Source organism: Aedes aegypti, chromosome 2, assembly GCF_002204515.2.
Source record: "Aedes aegypti strain LVP_AGWG chromosome 2, AaegL5.0 Primary Assembly, whole genome shotgun sequence".
Taxonomy (NCBI): domain Eukaryota; kingdom Metazoa; phylum Arthropoda; class Insecta; order Diptera; family Culicidae; genus Aedes; species Aedes aegypti.
Window position 1 is genome coordinate 7,591,408 of NC_035108.1, and position 20,651 is coordinate 7,612,058.

Here is a 20,651-nt window from a genome sequence, read left to right on the forward strand (position 1 = left end):
AGTAAAATGGTTCACAAGTCATTTACGGGTGATAAAAAATTAAATTTTAGAAGACTATGCAAAAAGTGTCACGTTGCCAAATGAACAAAAAATTTACTATTTTTCATATTTAATTTACTATTTTGAATGTACTTTGTCGAAACAATCAAAATTTCAAAAATTGAAAAAATTATGTTCTGTATCTCGATACCTCCCTAACTCGATGGTCCCTTCAATATCGAGTTAGGGAGAGATAACTGTATATTCACTTTACCTTGATTTGTAATCACTACTTTTTTGATCCAGTTTCCTAATTGCAAGCAATTTACGTTTTTCATTATTTTCCATACGTTTTGACAGTTCTCCGACTACCATTCTTCCATGCGCTTGTGTTGAAAGTTTGAGAAATTTGAGAATCCAGCGTAGCGCGATCAGTGAAAGGAATACAAACATCAGTGTCGCCGCTTGGCGGCCGGTAAGTGAAACTGAATGTTCGAAAGGTTGTTGTCTGTAATTTTTGCCGCTGGCGCCAACTGTTAGCGTTTGAGAACAAAATAAATAGTCATTACCCTATTGGGCAAGAATTTATAGGACAAGTTGGATTCTGAATGAATTCTGAGTAGTTTTCTTATAAAAACTTCGATTCCATTCCCACAAAATTCAATGCAAGATGCTCAAAAATACTCGGGAAACGTGCCAAATTGCAAGTATCTTTAAATAAAAAGTTATTGAGTGATTTTGTTTGATTTTGATTTTTTGTGGACTATAAAAAAAATAGGCCCATCACCAAAATTTGTTGCTGAGATTAGGCCCGCAGTTCAAAAAGGTTGGACAGGCAACAAATGGTTTTAATAAATCTTCAAGCTGCTTAGTAGAATACCTATAAGTAGATGAAAAAACCGAATTTAGTACTATACCATTTAATTCCACTAGAGTTTGCAACCTTTGACAGATACGCGTATTTCGACCTCAACTGTAAGGCCGTCTTCAGTGTCGTGTACGAGTCTAGTACACGACACTGAAGACGGCCTTACAGTTGAGGTCGAAATACGCGTTTCTGTCAAAGGATACAAACTCTAGTGGAATTAAATAGTATAGTACTAACACAGACAAACAGACGTAATACTTAGAATAAATCGCGATCAAAATCATAGTCACGAGGACATGAACGCCCAATGCTAAAATCGGTGTGTTTGGCCGATGGGCCCACAGATGGCGGTAGTGTGTAAACGTCCAACGTGAACAAAAACTATGCGAGCGCTGCGAGTGGTGGATTGGCCACCTACCATATATTTGAATCGACCGTTTGGGGCTTCAGAAATCAGATGAATCGATTTTCTTCATTCGATTTGTTGATTCAATTCGTTTTGTCGAAATTCGTGAACATTTCTTAATGAGTTGATGAAAAGGAAACAAATTTTAAACTAACCTTGACGCAGTTGATCGATTCTATTGAATTTAAAAACTGTTTTATTTCAAGGATGATAAATTCGAAAGCAAATGCATTTGGTCTCATCTCAAACTTCAAAAATGTTAATTGAAATTCGATCCGAATCGATTCAAAAACATCGATTCAAAGTATTCGATTAAATCGGTGAATCGATTCGGCAGTTCAAATGTGAATCGATTCACCAACATCGATGTTATAGACAAATTTGCCCAACGCTAAGTGACGGACGAGGAAAACGTGGCTAAAAGCCGGATGTTGGTGTCTGGTACCAGTCATATCAGAGAGCGGTGCAAGGAAGCAAAGGCAGCCGAAAAACGGATCAATCGCAGAAAGAAAAAGGAGCATGAAGAGGCAATAATTTCTCAGACGCAAGAAGTTATGGAAAGAACGACATGTGACGGTTCTATGAATCTATCAATAGTGTGCGGAATAAAACAGCGCCGTCTCCCGCAATGTGCAACGACCGCGAAGGAAATTTTCTGACGGATGAAACAATGGTGGCCTTCAGGTGGATGAAGAAAGATAACGGAAGTAGATTTAGTATCGGAATTCAAATCGATGACGATGGACAGGATATGGAACCTTCAACGCTAAATCAGGTAAAGAAAGCTATTAATGGACTGAAGAACAATAAGGCTGTTAGAAAGGTTGCACTCATCAATCACGGAAGTGAGCAGCTATACGAACTCTTTCACCGCACCATTTCGAAGATATTGGATGGTCTCATTTGCCCTTTGTACAAGAAAGGGCATAGACTAGATTGCGCCAATAACCGAGGGATCAGATTGAGACCGCATAAGAAGTAGGGTAGCAGGGTAACGCTCTTTCTAACTTGCTGTTTAGCATAGCACTCGAAGGTGCTATCAGGAAAGACGAGGTGTAGATAAGCGGTACCATAATTACATTCTTATGCTCCTTGACTTTGTGGAAGATATCGACATCATGGGAATTGACCGTCGGACAGTGGAAGATGCGTTTGTACCTTCCAAGAGATCAACACCACAAAGACGAAGAACGTTATAGCTGAAGGTCAACGTGGGTTCGGACATGTTAGTGGTAGTGAAATGGTAGTAGGTGGCGAAAAGTTTTAAATGATGGATGTGTTGGAACACTATTGACATACGCTTATGATAATACCCGCGAGGTTAAAAGACGTATTGCAATGCACTATGGTCGGGCTCCATATAAAGGAGCGGCCAAAACTACCAAAACACTTTTTTGAGATTTTTATGGTTTTTATCATTTTGAAATATACCTCATGTATTATATTATTATGATTCTTAATTGAAATTGAACTAAAATTTAAATTTCTTTGACTTTTATAACGTCAAACTGACAGAAGTCAAAAAATTGAAAAATGTAACAATAAAATAAAGTACCAAATTCATATTTAAGGAATTCAATATTTTCCCAAAGTTACGCACTATCTGAAAGCTTATGGTTCAACACATTTATCGAGCATGAAGATGGAAAAAAATATTTGGTTGAAGCTTTAATACTGTTCAATATTACACTTTAGTAATTTTGATGATTTTTAACATGAAAAACAACTCTTGTCGCGTCATGTCGCCGCAAATTTGAATATTGCACTTTAAAATGCATCCTTAGATCTTACAAAAAACGTTTAAATTTTTTGCAGAAATTTGCTGATTTGCAAGTTAGAGCTATTTGAATAATTCAATATTTTCATACATTTTGACGATATTTTTCATACAAAGTTGATATAAAATTTATTTAACCATTCTTCATACATATTTTGATCAAACTCGTTAAAATACAAACAAAATTTGAGCTTTGAGCCAAATTTAATTGCATTTCTAATAAAAAAAAACCTTTAAAAAAAAGTTACGTAATATGTGAATAATCCCTTCTGAAACAATAAAAACGCCAAATAACATATTCAGATTACATATTTTATCGATTAAGGCGATAAAACTAGTTTTGGCCAAACTTCGTTTTTTTCTGACCATTGTGCAATGGTCAGATTTTCAAATAGCTGGCATAAACCCAATTTACAAATTTTGTTTTTAGTTGAAAAACATAGTCAAACATTCATCTACTACATCAGATAGTTAAGAATACATCTTCGTCTTCTTATTGGCATTAACGTCCTCACTGGGACAGAGCCTGCTTCTCAGCTTTGCACTATGGGCGATCAGGTGGCCAATAGCATAGCATAGCATAGCATAGACTGACTGTACATGTCAATGGTTGCTACTCCGTGATTGATCCGAACCGGTAAGAATTGCACTTCGATCCAAATGAATAAGGGATGGGATTTTCCGCATATTCTCGAAGTGCAATTTTAGCAGCTCTCATATTATTGATCAATAACGGCGCCGGCCAAGTCCTTACAGTCAGTTGGGAAGGGTAAGGAACGTTATTGTGTAATGATCGTTGCTTCTAAAGACCGAGAATACCTCTGCATCTCCACAATCATTACGGGACAGGTGTGGTTATTGAGGGAGGAAAAAGATCTGGGAGTCACCTTTGGTCGGTGATGCGATCCATGGATTAGGAGGGAAAATACGAAACTTAAAACTAGTGTTGCATTTTTGTATCGCAGTAAAAATATATTGAAAGAAATTATAAAAAAGTCGACATTCATAATATCGAACTATTCAAAGGTTATTTTTAATAATGACGAAGACAGAAAGGATTGTGTATTTGAAAAGTGTATGTAACAGAAATACGGGTATTGTCGACACATGTAATGACGAACCATTCAAAGCATGTTTGAAAATTAAAAAAAAAAGTTACATTGCAACCAAAAAAAAATGTCTTACGTCGACATTCATAATGTCGAACTATTCAAATGTTATTTTGACCAATGACGAAACATAATGGTATATTAAGTTTATATGAAACGCGAAAAAGTCGACACTTGTAGTGACGAACCATTCATAGCTTGTTTGAAAATAAAATAAAAGCTACTTATAGCAACGATAAAAATGAATTATCATAATCATGAAACGATCTCACCAGTACTTCATCCTCTGCTGAACACGAAGCTTTTCGCACTTGATCAACACGAACCGAACACGATTGGTCTTGACTTCGTTGCGCGTCCCACCGGAACATGCAACCGAATCAAAAGACCACGCACTATTGTCGATTTCTATTTTTCCGCACTCGAATGACGCGAACCGAACACGATTTGTTTTGATTCCGTCGCGCGTTCCATCGGAACACGCAACCAAATCGAAACACCACGCACTCTGCTCTGGCCATCGCAAAGCACTACCCAAGCGAACGAAGCCAGCGAAAATACACTCCGAGCGCGCGAAAATGAATCGGAAAGCTTGAGCCTTCGCAAAGCACTTGGCAAACGAACGACGCCAGCGAAAATACACTCCGAACGCGCGAAAATGAATCGGACTGCTTGGGTCCTCGCAAAGCACTGGGCAAACGAACGAAGCCAGCGAAAATACACTCCGAACGCGCGAAAATGAATCGGACAGCTTGAGACTTCGCAAAGCACTTGGCAAACGAACGACGCCAGCAAAAATACACTCCGAACGCGCGAAAATGAATCGGACAGCTTGAGCCTTCGCAAAGCACTCTATGGGCGATCAGGTGGCCAATAATCGAAAAAATGACTTGATCTGATAAGTTTTTCTTGTACATCATTCCATAGTAAACACTTCTATTAAGATACTCCTGAAATATTAGGCCAAGATCTTTTATATTTTATTTAATACAGTATGTCAAAGTGAGAGATTTTAAGAATGAAGAATTCAGTGCAAACACCAGGTACACATTGAATACAATATACTACATAATCGTAATGTTTTATACAGATCTTCATACACTGCCCAATAGCTTATTCAAAAAGCTATCTTAGAAAAATAAAATGAAATTAAAAATTCATACTTTAGTTTGGAAAAATGCGGGGAGAGCACTGAAAAAAATATTTTTGATTTTATTTCGAAACTTTACACATCCCATATTTTTTGTCCCAAGTTGTCCCAGGCTAAAATTTATTTCCAAGGGTACTTTGAGATCTAAACTAAAGGATCGTGAAGAATTTGGCTGCACATATTTGCACTTTTTTAATTTAGGACGTTTTGAATTGTTCCAAGATTTTTGATCATTTTCTATTAAAAACAGCTAAAAATAATTCAGAGAATAACTGAACTTCGCTCAATCATGTATATCACCATTTCTATGTAAGTTCTAACATTTATAATGGTTTGAACAACGTTAATCGCATAAATGGCTTATATGCATCATTAGTAACAAAACTTGTTATTTCGCTATAGGCTCTATTCAAAAGTTAGTCTCGAAAACTTGTTTTTGAAAATAAAACATCAAATTTGTATCACAAAACTCATAAATACGACATGAGATGGAAAACATATTTTTGGCCGCCAGTCTGTATGGAAACCGCCCATAGTGCTTTGTGTTCAATGAGCACTTCCACAGTTATCAACTGAGAGCTTTCCTTGCCAAAGTTGCCATTTCGCATTCTTATATCGTGTGGCAGGTACGGTTATACTAGGGACGTTCCGATATTGCGAAGTATCGATATTTGATTCGATACGATTATCGAATCGAAGTATCGATACCACCGATATATTGAATCAAAATATCGATATATCGCAATATCATTTGATATATTTGAAAAGAGCAAAATTCTTTATCTCTTAGTTTACTCAAGTTGAGTTTCCTGCGATTCATAAAAAATATCTTTGAACCCTCAATATCATCGAAATGTTGATCGATATGGACATGAATATCTTCTTTTACGATACATCATATAACAATTGCTATGTGAAATGCTTTCAAATATTTAAAAATCAATTGTTTTAGAAGAAAACCCTACAATTATTATCCAAATATTGGATTACGATATATCTGAAGGAAATATCGATACCACCGATATATTGAATAGGAAATATCGATACCAAAATATCGAATATCGAAAGCAAAATATCGATATTCCTATATATCGAAAGTATCGGAACGTCTCTAGGTTATACTCTATGCCCAGGGAAGTCAAGGAAATTTCCATTACGAAAAGATCCTGGACCGACCGGGTATCGAACCCAGGCACCTTCAGCATGGCTTTGCTTTGTAGCCGCGGACTCTAACCACTCGGCTAAGGAAGGCCCCTTTAAGTTAAGTTAAGAATCTTATTCTTAAGTCAACTTATTCTTTTTCACCAAAAACCGTGCAAATTTAGGTTTCAGCATATTTTTTCTGGTCCCAAATCATTTTCATATAGATTCAGCATCCTCGACTGAAAATTTATACTCAAATGCCGTTAACCTTATTGAATTCACACATATTATTATAGGTACTCTAGAAAATCAATTCCGTACAAATCGCCAACCCTGCCACTCCCCCACCCGGGGAAATCTTGCTCAAACGCGCTTTTAAGACTAAGAAATCGACTGAAGAAAATTCTGCTTACCTAAGTCTGCCTAACCGTTTCTACAATAGCTTAATTTATTGGCTAATATTAATTAAAATAGGCCAAATTGAGATGGTTTTTAGAACAATCGGTTGGGCGTCAGCCAATCAATCGATATAAAAATTTAAAAATCAATCAGTGTTTAGCACCATATTTGAACGAAATGTGGACAAAATACAAATTTGTTCTTGCATATTCAGTCTCTCGATTTCGGACAGTTTGATTTTTACAAAATATTTTAGTTATTTTTGCACCAGTGTCTCAAACACACTTATTTTTTACGTATTTTACAGAATCTCAACATGTCTGAGTACTTGACAAACCACAAGAACCTGAATATTTTACTGGAGAATCCTAGATGGATTGATTAAGGGCCGTCCATTAATTAATTAAGGGGTTATGGGTTTGAGATTTCTTACGCGACATACAATTAATTTTTGGTTTTCATACAAAAAATGGTGGGAGGGGGGTTGTTAAATCCCAAAAAATGTCTTACGTAATTAATGGACAGCCCCTTATCGTCTAGAAGGATCGGCGAAGCATTCGTGAAGCAATTTGCGAAGGATCTTGAAGGAGATAATCTCAAACGGATTTCGCTGATGTTTTTGAGAAAAGAGCTTTGGTTTTCCTCCGACTGGTATGTTGTGCACTGAGAGGTTTTCTCGGCGATGCAGTCTTATGGAGCAATTAAAACTACAAAATATGTTCTATGCCCACCTGACGAAGAACGACCTTTTTCTAACCCTTGAGAAAGATGGTATAGGCCATTGAAACGTCGGGCATAGAATAAATTTTGTTGTTTTAATTGCTTCATAAGACTGCATTGCCGAAAAAAATCCCCCAGTGCGAAAAGAGCTTTGATGAGCTCGTTTTATACATTTTTTTTATAATTTTCATGAAACTATGTCAGATTCGATCTGCATAAGCAAGTTTGTCTGTCCAACTTTACCCAGGCTGATAGAGAGTTCTTTTTGATCCTTTGACCTTGACGCTTGCTGCTGGGCAGTGCGTCAAGAAAGTCAAGTTTTTTTTTTCCTTTTCGGGTCGCGCGCCTTTTTTTTTTCTGAGTGCTTTTATATAGCCGAGCGAACGAGTGAGGCTGAGAGTGGATTGTGGCTGCACAGTGAAGGATAAAGGATCAATTGGTGAGCTCGTTTCATGCTACTATTTCTAATCTATAAAATATGTATGACTGCACATTTAATCGTTACAATTGTGGGACGTAAATATGAATTTTCAACAAACTATGAATTGTTCGTCACTGTGAGTGTCGACACAAACTCTGATTCATGAATTATTTATGTTTCACATTTTTTTTATTTTAAGAACACCCCTTTTTACCTTTATTTTTGTAATTAAAAAAAAACTTTGAATGGTTCGACACTACAAGTGTAGACTTGCGAAAAGTTCACTTTATTCAACAAACTTTGGATGGTTCGCCACTGTAAGTGTCGGCATAAGAATAAGAGTGTTCTATGATGTTCCAACCAATCAAGTTTTTTGTTTCTTTTCAAATAAGTAAAATATAATAACACATGCTTTCGTCCTGACAGCTGTAGGAATGTTACATTTAGGTATTTGTTCAACAAACTTTGAATGGTTCGTCACCTCAAGTGTCGGCATAATTTTCCACTACATGGAAATTGTTCATATCAAATGAAAATATTATATTTACAAATAAGCATGTATATATCTCACAAATAATTATTTATCATGGTCTAATCGCTTATCAAAGTGAAACCTGTGACCCAACGATCCTTCCCATTAACAAACATCCCTCCCAGTAACCTTTGTGGAGATGCAGAGACAAACACGGTCTCCAAATAGCAAAGGTTACACACTAACATTCCTTCCCCCAATCCCACCTGAATGCAAGGACGTGGCCGGCGCCGTTATTGACCCTGTATAAATAGAGGCACTGAATTATGCACATTGAAGAAGATTATGGCCAATCCCAGCTAAACTTCTAGTTGATTCTTTGTGCATTTTCACTGACTTCGGTCAATCACGGAATAGCAACCATCGATATGTGTAGTCAGTCTAAGCTAAGCTAAGCTAAGCTAAGCTAAGCTAAGCTAAGCCAACTTTACCCAGGCTGATAGCTTATCTTCCTATCGATTTCACTTCTTTCCAACTCAATTCTTTGCAATGTCATCATCCCTTCCTACGTTCATGGCACACCAAAACATAGCCCGAACAGATGCACCATCATCGCCAACCAACGGCGCATACCTAGCACGTGTTGGCCCGATATTAGATGTCAGCTCGCGAACGAAAACTCAAAACAGCAAGCATAACGTGATATGCGACCGTTGCGTCAAGGGAGAATAACACACACCCGTTTTGCACCTCCGCGGCCTCATAGAGACGCCATAGAGCACGAGTTGCCACCAGACAGCCAAACAGTGGATGGATACAAAAACATCAACCAAAACTAAGTTTTTTTATTAAATAAATTTAGCCGCGTGCAGTTTTGGGATTGACTTGCCCAAACGCCAGCCAGCATCATTTGTAGGGAACGAACAGTTGGGTTCAGAATAATAGTAGATGGAAAGTGATTTTCATACAGAATACTCGCCTAACTTTGTTTTACTATCAGCAATCAGTACGAAATTTTGAAATTATATTTATACATCTTGTTAAAAAGTTAACAAATTGAAATCACTTAAAGTCACAGCCTGCTGCTTAGCTTCCACAATTATTAACTGAGAGCTTTCTTTGCTAAAGTTGCCATTTTCGCATTCGAAAGAAAAATTCAAAACACAAAATACTGCAGAATTATGAGAGCTTTTTCACCTGGTTCTATTTTTTTAAAGATGCTTTAGAAAATATAATAATATGAATTTTAACAGTTCTCTGGCAAAATTTCAAGCCAGTTGCTCCTAGGAAAACAGAGTTAAAGCATCCAAAAGTTGAGTGTTTTGTACAAAAATCGACTTTCACTACTATTATTCTGAGCATAACTGTAGCCATCCAAATTTGAGACGAATCCCCACTATCTACAGCCGGTGCGGGACTTGAATTGACTTGACAGCGGCGGCGACCGTTTTTCTTCCGGACGACGAAAACAAATTTATTGATTAGCGTGCGTTGGTGGCAAAAAGTGGAAACATCCCTTCAGCCCATGATGGGAGTTGAATCGAGATCGTGCAAGGTGTGAAAGTTTGTTTTGTTTTCGGTAGAAGATATGCTGCTTTTGGGGCCGTTGGTTGTGATATTCGCGTTGGAGGCGTGAAAGGTCCATAAAATTTTGAATAGGCGGTTGTTGGCCACATGCGGCGGAGGTGCGATGATAATCCAAATTGGGAGCAAATAGCTCGCTAGGTTGTTCCAATGGAGGGATTGAGAAATTGCGGCGGATTGTCTCCCTATAAAGCTCTTATATTACTTCGGGGTAAGTGAAGCCAAGTGCAAGAGGCGTAATTTATTTATCAGCTCTCAGGTGATTTATGACAGTCTTTATTGCTTCTTGTGTCGGGACGATGCGGAAATGAAGATGTATTGTCTTTTCTAAGGCTGGTGGTGGTTTCAAAGCTTTCGGTACTTGCGAATCAGCCAACGATTATGGCAAATTGAAATCTATGTCTGAAGGAAATTGGATGCTATGCAAGGTGAGTGATTAATGATTGTTTTATTTGCATTAGTTTATTGGCAGGATCAATTTATTTAAGGGTGAGATTAAATTTAAAGTGTTAATTAGGGTACACCGGGAAAAGATGAGACAGCTGGGGTAAGATGAAATGGCAAGGATTCATAATGAAATTTTATAGAGATTGTGAATTTTATATACAGAAGCTTTAAGATAACAAACAAGGAGTTCTGTTTGATCTTTCGACCTTGACGCTTGCTCCTACGGGGGCCAGCGACGAGGGCAGGATCAAACATGTCGCGCATCGGTCTAGTAAGTGAAAAAGTGGCGTGATCGGTTAGTTCTTTCTGATCCTTTGACCTTGACGCTTGCTGCTGGGCAGTGCGTCAAGAAAGCCAAGTTTTTTTTCCTTTTCGGGTCGCGCGCCTATTTTTTTCTGAGTGCTTTTATATAGCCGAGCAAACGAGTGAGGCTGAGAGTGGATTGTGGCTGCACAGTGAAGGATATCAATTGGTGAGCTCGTTTCATGCTACTATTTCTAATCCATAAAATGTGTATGACTGCACATTTAATCGTTACAATTGTGGAACGTAAATATGAATTTTCAACAAACTATGAATTGTTCGTCACTGTGAGTGTCGACACAAACTCTGATTCATGAATTATTTATGTTTCACATTTTTTTTATTTTCAGAACACCCCTTTTTACCTTTATTTTTGTAATTAAAAAAATAAAACTTTGAATTGTTCGACACTACAAGTGCAGACTTGCCAAAAGTTCACTTTATTCAACAAACTTTGGATGGTTCGCCACTGTAAGTATCGGCATAAGAATAAGAGTGTTCTATGATGTTCCAACCAATCAAGTTTTTTATTTCTTTTCAAATAAGTAAAATGTAATAACACATGCTTTCGTCCTGACAGCTGTAGGAATGTTACATTTAGGTATTTGTTCAACAAACTTTGAATGGTTCGTCACCTCAAGTGTCGGCATAATTTTCCACTACATAGAAATTGTTCATATCAAATGAAAATATTATATTTACAAATAAGCATGTATATATCTCACAAATCATTATTTATCATGGTCGTATCGCTTATCAAAGTGAATCCTGTGACCCAACGATCCTTCCCATTAACAAACATCCCTCCCAGTAACCTTTGTGGAGATGCAGAGACAAACACGGTCTCCAAATAGCAAAGGTTACACACTAACATTCCTTCCCCCAATCCCACCTGACTGCAAGGACGTGGCCGGCGCCGTTATTGACCCTGTATAAATAGAGGCACTGAATTATGCACATTGAAGAAGTTTATGGCCAATCCCAGCCAAACTTCTAGTTGATTCTTTGTGCATTTTCACTGACTTCGGTCAATCACGGAATAGCAACCATTGATATGTGTAGTCAGTCTAAGCTAAGCTAAGCTAAGAAGCTTTGAGACAACAAACAAGGTTGGTAAATGGCTGGGCATTGCGTACCATTGGTATCTCGCATACCTGAAGAAATAAAAATAGAACCCTCTTTGTGTTCCATAACATCCTGCCCAGCAACTCCTATCCCTCGCGGTACTAGCCGGGGTACGAGTAACCTTAGGGAAGATCTGGTAACCAACCCCGAAGGGAACTCTGGTCGTATGCTGACAGGGAAGGGGGGGGTTTGCTTTTGCTTCTGCAAACCTGGAGCGTCTGTACTCCATGTTATCAAATCAAGCAACGAATAATCAACGGGAGAATACGAACCGGGACCATCGGCGAAGACCACAGTGACGTCAAGGGACTAGCGATTGGAAGCTCGGTACTGTAGTATTGTGGTATTTCATGCAATCAAGTAGGCTAGAGAAGAGTGTCAAATTAGGATGAGGAAATAAACATTATTCTGATTCTGTACTTCACTGAAGCAAGATCTGTTTTGTGATTTCTACATTGGCGACGAGTATAAAGCACAAAAGTTCGTTTAAAGTAATGATAAAAAAAATGTAAAAAAGAGGAGGAGGAGATTAAGAAGAATAATTCTGGTGAGTCTGAAAACGAGAAGCAAACGCACCGAAAGGAGTCCCTGAGGATAACCGTTTGGCTGTGCGCAGCAGTAACTCGAGTGAGAGGAGAGTTGTGAGTATGGTTTGTTTTCCCGGTATAGTAATTCGCCGTTATGCGGGTGCAATAGTAATATTAAGTGTGCTGTTCCAATATCCCAATTTCGTCTCAAGCATAACAAATTGATGCCTTTTCAAATTTGAAACGAGTTCTTCTGGTTCACGAAAGAAATTAGATATAAACAACAGGGAAGAAATATTTTACGAAAATCAATGCTTACTGAGGATCTTAAAAAACCAGTTCAGAACTAGAAAAATGATTTTTGAATTTTAATTACAATCTATCACAAATGCATATATCAATTGCAATATTCATTGGTGTTGAATTAATCTGCATTGAGTAATTATTGGTTTTAATTTTAACATGATTATATAAAGAGGTAACATAAAAGAATTAGGTGTGAAAAATTACTACGGTTTTTTATCTTGTTTGATTTATTCAGACAACATTAAATCAATCTAATTTGCTTGAAATTGTAACAGTCGCATGTTCGCAACTATCACATATTTGTTTATTTGAAACTAAACTGTTTTATTTGATGTTTTGGCATGTACGAAAACTTGACCTCATAGATATTGGATTGTTGGGAGGAATACTCGCAACCATTGATTTTGAAAAAAAAAAACAATATTTTATAAGCCTTATTAGAACATTTTTAATTTTAATGAAAATTTGAATAATAAAGATTTTTGTTTGGTCAGATTTACTATATTGTTATTGAATAGAAAAATGAAACAAGATGTTTGTGCTTGGTTATTAAACAAAAAGTTCTTCAAATTTTGTTCAAGTCTATGTTGATTTTGAAAAATAATGAAGAAATATATTTACTTGCACTTAACGTTAGATATTTATTGAAATTGTAAAACAACAACAGAAATATATAGTCTTTATGAACAATTAATCAATGAATAACCATAATAACCAGTACTGAAAACTGTGAAATGACCACCAATGTTTTATGTGTTTAACAGTATAACAGTGCTGTAATAAAATTAAATACAGTATTGCTGTTTTAGAGATAACTTTCCGTTTTATGGGTTTTAGAGAGTTACCGCAGCTGACTACTGATTTTCACGAAGAAATCGATGATTAACTACGATGATACTTTGGAAACCACGCCGATGACTGCTGTTTTTCCACAATTTGTACCTCACAAGCATGTTATGATTTAATTAATTGATTAAATAATGCAATGAATTTTGCAGCTATCGCTGGACGGATAAATTTAAAAAGATCCGCAATAAGTCCAAAAACATTGTAAAAAAATGCTTATATAAGATAAATAATTTTACCATATCAAACTTAAAAATAGTAATTTTTATTTGTAACTGTTCCATGTTGAAGTTATTAAGAAGAAATGCTGTGAAGCAGGAATAAATATCATTATAAATGCGTGAATAACAAACAATTGATTTCTGCATTGAAATGATCAAGCGGTAATGTTTAATCACAGAGAACAGATGTAAAATTAAAGACCAAATAATTGTAGCACAGATAAATTGTAGAAAAAAAAACGAATAACCAGTAATGCATACACTGGCATCAGAAGGTGGTAGTGAGTACATATCACATAAGAACAAAAAGTATGCGAGCGACGCGAGTAACTATTGACTTTTAAATAAATATTTGAAGTTTTACATTAATAAAAGGGACATTCACTCGTTCAACTTAAAATTATGTATTGGTCTAACGCTTTGTTGAATTTTAGTTTTTAACATCTAAAACCTTGAAAATCAGACACACAATTGACCATGAGACCATACATATGTTTAATCGTGTGAATTAAAATGAAGGTTCAAGAACACGATGCAAAGCACATAAGGTATGATCTCAGTATAAAGTAAGCATTTATTTAGTTGGAAATGTATTACTGGAATTGAAAAAAATATCAATTGTTGGAAAAGTATCATCCCATACTATCATTAAGATATTGAAGTAAATCCACCTGTCACTGAAGGGAATTACGGATTCCAGACGGTCATACGGAATTATAGGAGGTTCAAAGAACTTTAGTCTAATTCCTAGTAAGAAGCGTAGGGAACATTGTGAATGTTCTAGTCCGTTTCTGTATCCAAATATAGGGGATAAAGTTATCCTAGTCTATTTGGAGTTGAAAAATATGACTGAATTAAGGGGATTACGAATCCTAGTCCATTCTCGTGAACGAAGGGTACCCTAGAAGGTACCAGTCCGTTGAAGACCAAAATGAAGGAGTTATACTCAGTTCATTTGGCGTAATAATAATGTATCACTTGATGAAGGAAGCCTGAAGATCTTTAGTCCATCTTAATAAGTGATAAAGAGATATGCATAGGGAACATAAATGTTCCAGTCTGCAGTTGAAAAGACCAGATGTAGGAGATCAGTCTCAGTCCTTCTGGCAATCCAGTCTACCATGAGATGTAGGAAGTAAGTCTTCAGTCCATCTATGGTAAAGGGATAAGCAAAGGAAACAAAAAGTTTCAGTCTGCAATTTAAAAAGACCAGATGTAGGGGATCCGTCTCAGTCCTTCTGGCAGTCCAGTCTACCATGAGATGTAGGAATTATGTCTTCAGTCCATCAATGGTAAAGGGATATGCACAGGAAACAAAATGTTTCAGTCTGCCTAAAAAGAAAAAGACCAGATATAGGAGATTCATCTCAGTCTATTTGGCAGTCCAGTCTATCATAGAATTAATGAAGTTTATCAGTCAATTGAAACTTTTCATCTAGTGATAAAGGGACATCATATAACTTTGTATGATATGTTTCTAAATATAATTTCAATGTTAAAAAAAAGCAAAATTTTAATAGTTTCTGAAGTAGAATACTACCTGGATTGGCGGAACATACTAAGATGAGGCGTTACAACATCCGAGATTCAAGAAAGAAGAATAGACTAAGGACAACCTATAATTTGGCTGTAAACAGAAGGTCTATTCGGTAATGTATTGTTTGAAAACCAAAAGTGAGAAAAGAAGGAATAATAGAGACTAAGTATACTGACGATGGTTAATGTATTGTTAAATTTCAATAATTGATTCCTTTTTCATTTAGATATCAAATAAACATGGACCGTGTTGCGTTACATACGAAATACCATACACATTAGAAGTGATGCGACAAATTACGGATGGCTTGTCCAAATTTGCGTCCAGCGGATCGTTCACAATGTATATTCTTAAGTTATGGAAATTACTTCATTTAGTAATACTTAGGCTGTCTATGATTTTGTAAATTTAATTTATTAATAATTTCGATTTATGGAAAAAGGGAGAGATGTAGTATTGTGGTATTTCATGCAATCAAGTAGGCTAGAGAAGAGTGTCAAATTAGGATGAGGAAATAAACATTATTCTGATTCTGTACTTCACTGAAGCAAGATCTGTTTTGTGATTTCTACAGGTACGTGGAACTGTAAATCTCTCAACTTCATCGGGAGCACACGCATACGTGCTGAAGGACCACGTATTCGGTATCCTAGCGTTGCAGGAAGTGTGTTGGAAGGGATCAATGGTGTGAAAGTTTAGAGGTAACCATAGGTACCATCTACCATAGCTGCGGCAACACACATGAGCTGGGAACAGCTTTTATAGTGATAGGTAATATATAGAGAGGCGCGTGATCGGGTGGTTGCCGATCAATGAGAGAATGTGCAAGTTGAAGATTAAAGGCCGGTTCTTCAACTTCAGCATAATAAACGTACACAGCCCTCACTCCGAAAGCACTGATGATGATAAAGACGCTTTTTACGCGCTGCTAGAAAGCGAGTACGACAGCTGCCCAAGCCATGACTCAAAATCATCATAGGAGATCTAAACGCTCAGGTTGGCCAGGAGGAGGAGTTCAGACCGACTATTGGAAAATTCAGCACACAACGGCTGACGAACGAAAACGGCCTACGACTAATTGATTTTGCCGCCTCCAAGAATATGGCCATTCGTAGCACCTACTTCCAGCACAGCCTTCCATACCGATACACCTGGAGATCACCACAGCAGACAGAATCGCAAATCGACAACGTTCTGATTGATGGACGGCACTTCTCCGACATTATCGACGTCAGGACCAATCGTGGCGCTAACATCGACTCTGATCACTATCTGGTGATGGTTGAACTGCGTCCAAAACTCTCCGCCGTTAACAACGTACGGTACCGACGGCCACCCCAGCATGATCTAGAGCGGCTTAAGCATCCGGATGTTGCAACCACATATGCGCAGCTGCTCGAGGCTGCATTACCGGAAGAGAGTGAGCTGGATGAAGCTCCTCTCGAGGACTGCTGGAGATCAGTGAAAGCAGCCATCAACGATGCAGCTGAGAGCAACGTCGGGTACGTGGGACGGAGTCGACGGAACGATTGGTTCGACAAAGAATGTAAGCAGATTCTGGAGGAGAAGAATACAGCATGGGCAGTCATGCTGCAGCAAGGGACCCGGCAGAACGTAGAGCGTTTTAGTCGGAAACGGCAACAGCAGACCCTTCTATTTCAGGAGCAAAAACGCCGCCAAGAGGAGACGGAGTGCGAGGAGATGCACAGTTCGAACGAAACGTGTAAATTTCTGAGACATATAATGCACATAATTGGAGCGTGGAAAATTATGGATATTTACATGATATGTCATGAAATTTTCAATTATATGTCATGTAACAGGATTCTGTGTGATTACATGACATATTACACATTTTTACATGATTTCAGACTTAAATTTACAAGACGTCATGTTTACATCGCATAAATGAAGTTTACATGACGCGTAATCTTCATTATTTTTAACTGTGTGGAACAGCTGTGCCGGTCTCAAGAAACACGTAAGTTCTATCAGAAGCTCAACGGCTACGTGCCGCGAGCCGAGATGTGCAGGGATAAGGATGGGAGCATTTTGACGGACGAGCGTGAGGTGATCGAAAGGTGGAAGCAGCACTTCGACGAGCACCTGAATAGCGCTGAGAGCACAGGCAATGAAGGACGGGACAACGGAGGAAACGCCTTCGTCAGTACTGCGGAGGATGGAAACCAACCAGCCCCCACTTTGAGGGAGCTTAAATATACCATTAATTAGCTCAAGAACAATAAAGCTGCTGGTAAGGCTGGTATCGGAGCTGAACTCATAAAGATGGGCCCGTGGAGGCTGGCCATTCATCTGCACCGGCTGATAGGCACAATCTGGTAAACGGAACAGCTACTGGAGGAGTAGAAGGAAGGGATAATAGACCTCATCTACAAGAAAGGCGACAAGTTAGATTGTGAGAACTTTCGAGCGATCTCCATTCTAAATGCGGCCTACAAAGTATTATCCCAGATCATCTTCCGTCGTCTTTCACCTGTAGTAAACGAGTCGCTCACGCTCCCTTACTCGATATCAAGTTAGAGAACCTTTTTAATTAAATTTTACGCATTTTTTGACATTTTAATTGAGGGGGTTAGAAGCAAAGGGGTGTAAGTGACAAAACCCAGCTTTGAAAAATCCATTTTAAATTTTTGGGAAATAGAGAATTTAGCCAATCTAGTACCAATTATGTTATTTTTTCTATCAAACAAAACAAACATAAGACACAGTTGGAAAGCTTGGAATCAGAAAAATATTTAAGCTTATTTCTCTCAAAGCTGACCAAAATGTCACTTACACCCTTTTGCATTTAGGCAATCAAAATTTTCAGAGGCGTGCTAGATTTTCTCCGCCATCTGCTAGTAATTTGAAAAATTATCATACTATTATACTGATTATAATTTAGGAGCTGTAAAATTAAAAGTTTCTACAAAAGAGAGGGGGGTGTACCTAATAGCTCTTAAAATTTTAGTTTCTAAAAAACATTTGTAGGGATTTATGATTATACCTAGTTTAAATATATAATGTGTGCATACGATGGTTTTCTTCAAGTCAAGTCTAGTACACGACACTGAAGACGGCCTTACAGTTGAAGTCGAAATACGCGTATCTGTCAAAGGATACAAACTCTAGTGGAATTAAATGGTATAGTAATAAGTTCGGTTTTTCATCTACTTATAGGTATTCCACTAAACAGCTCGAAGATATATTATCAACGAAATTAGAATTATCTTGATGAAATTAAACAAACAATGCGAAAGTTTTTCTTTAATTCGATGACAAATTCTTACAAAATTCCCCTTAGAATTTCTAAAAGAACCTTCAAAAAATTTAGTAAAAAAAAAAAGAAACTGTGGTGTACTAAATAATTTAAATCAGTCTTGACTGAAGGGCGCTCAAAAAGTGGTTCGACAAGGGCGATACACCCGATTCTGTTTTTGCAAGTTTCCATACATTTCCCGCCAAAATCTTATTTTCGCATGAAACGTCGAGAAATGGTATTACTTTTTTGCACGGTTTCTTAAATGTTGAACTGAAAACTGTTTTTGCACGGCACGCATCCCTGTGTAAAAACAGAATCGGGTATATAAGGACACGCTACGGCTCTGGTTCTACTCTAATATATATATATATATATATATATATATATATATATATATATATATATATATATATATATATATATATATATATATATATATATATATATATTTTTTTTTTTTTTTTTTTTTAACGTATTTCCTTTGCCACAAAATAAAACCATAAATACAATGAATCACATCTTGTCGTTGCATCAAATAATAATAAACATGGTTTTGCTAAGAGTCTTAGTATAAGACTTTATCAACTGTTGCCACAGTCTCTAAATCTTCGCTCTAATCCATCCGGAATTCTTTTCTTTCAACACTTACATGTCAGCAGCAACAATAGTATCTGCAGCATCAGTGGCGCCTTCACTGCATCAACTCCCATCGCACCCATCCGGAACATTCGCCGGGACCGTAAATTATCTCTCCAACTGCTGGCGGCTGTCATCGTTGTCGTCACTGAGCCATAAAACACTTCTTCGAACTCCTGAATATCCGTACCACGCACTTTTGAGCCTCCTCGATCGCGTAACAAAAAAAAAAGACAAATCTGATGTGATCCAAGACGTGATCTAATTGCGATCACTGAAAGCCTTTGTCACTTCTCACTCGCGAAACCGAACCGAAAATTATCCTGCGATTAACGACTGGTGCCAAAGCCCAAACTGTTAGGAATGTTAACGACACTTTCTTAATCATCAGACACTGACTAACTGACTCTGTGCATTCGATTATTGCTTTCCCGGATCTCGAAAATCTATCACTTCTATAGGGTGCTTAGTCACTTCACTGTTTTCTGATCGTCGTATTGCAAAAAAAATTGCCAACTAAATTATGTTTGCAGATGGTGGATGCGTGTGGTGCTCTACAAATTCAAATTCCGCCCGGAGATCGAACGACAACTACGGATGACGATCGGCTTAGTTCTATAAGATCTTATCGCAACTATCCGAGACGCGTGTGCTACCTCGCTTTGAAGAAAAAAGAGCAATCAGCTTACTGTTCAATCATAATTTGAATACACACTTCTTAGTCGATGATCAAAAGATCGATGGGGATTCGCGCGGATTGGTGGTCGAACCTATTATTGACCGGTCGGGAAGAGAAGGCCGCCCATCGGAAGATATGAACACGATCGCGTACAAAAGACGACTGAATCCAGATCGAGATGGATTGGTACATTTTTATTTGTTAGTTTTATTTTTTCCCTATCCAAGTCCCGGTGAGGAGTGTGACTTCTTCTATGTCTTCCTCCGCAGGCCACACGCCGCTGACTTATGCTGCCCACCGGCTGCTGCTGCGGCCTGGTGAGAAGAGATATGCTCGAACTGCGAATCACGGTGCTCCCCAGACCGTTGTTATTGGAGAAATATCTCCATCAACTCTGTAAGCCCAAGCGATACAGTGCTTAGCCAGCTGTCCGCTCAACCAGTGTCATTCGAATTAATTGTGAAAAAAAATCTGCTGAGCACGAAAGCAAGAGTTTTGGAATATTTATGCCAAAATTATATGAAAATCTGTTTTCATAATACTGTGACAATTCTCGCATAATTTATCTCGTCCTAAAATCCATTGTTAATTAAGTGTCCATAATGCCAAGAAGAACCAAGTGTATAGGTTGTTGTTTCTGAGCAAACGAATTTGCACATTATTTAACATGAAGAGAAGATCCTCCTCTATCTCCCAGTGGTGATAGCTTTTATTTTGGTCCATTCATTTGCTTG

At 37.6% G+C, this 20,651-nt stretch overlaps 1 protein-coding gene across 1 annotated transcript in view; it reads right to left on the minus strand.

Annotated features, from left to right (window-relative positions):
- LOC5579245 overlaps positions 1-20,104 on the minus strand; it is a 253,072-nt gene extending 232,968 nt beyond the window's left edge. Inside the window, exon 1 of the mRNA XM_021843826.1 lies at positions 19,252-20,104. Coding sequence (XP_021699518.1) covers positions 19,252-19,375 — 124 coding nt within the window. The 5' untranslated portion in view covers positions 19,376-20,104. The remainder of the gene's footprint in view (positions 1-19,251) is intronic.
- Between the last annotated feature and the right edge of the window lie 547 nt (positions 20,105-20,651).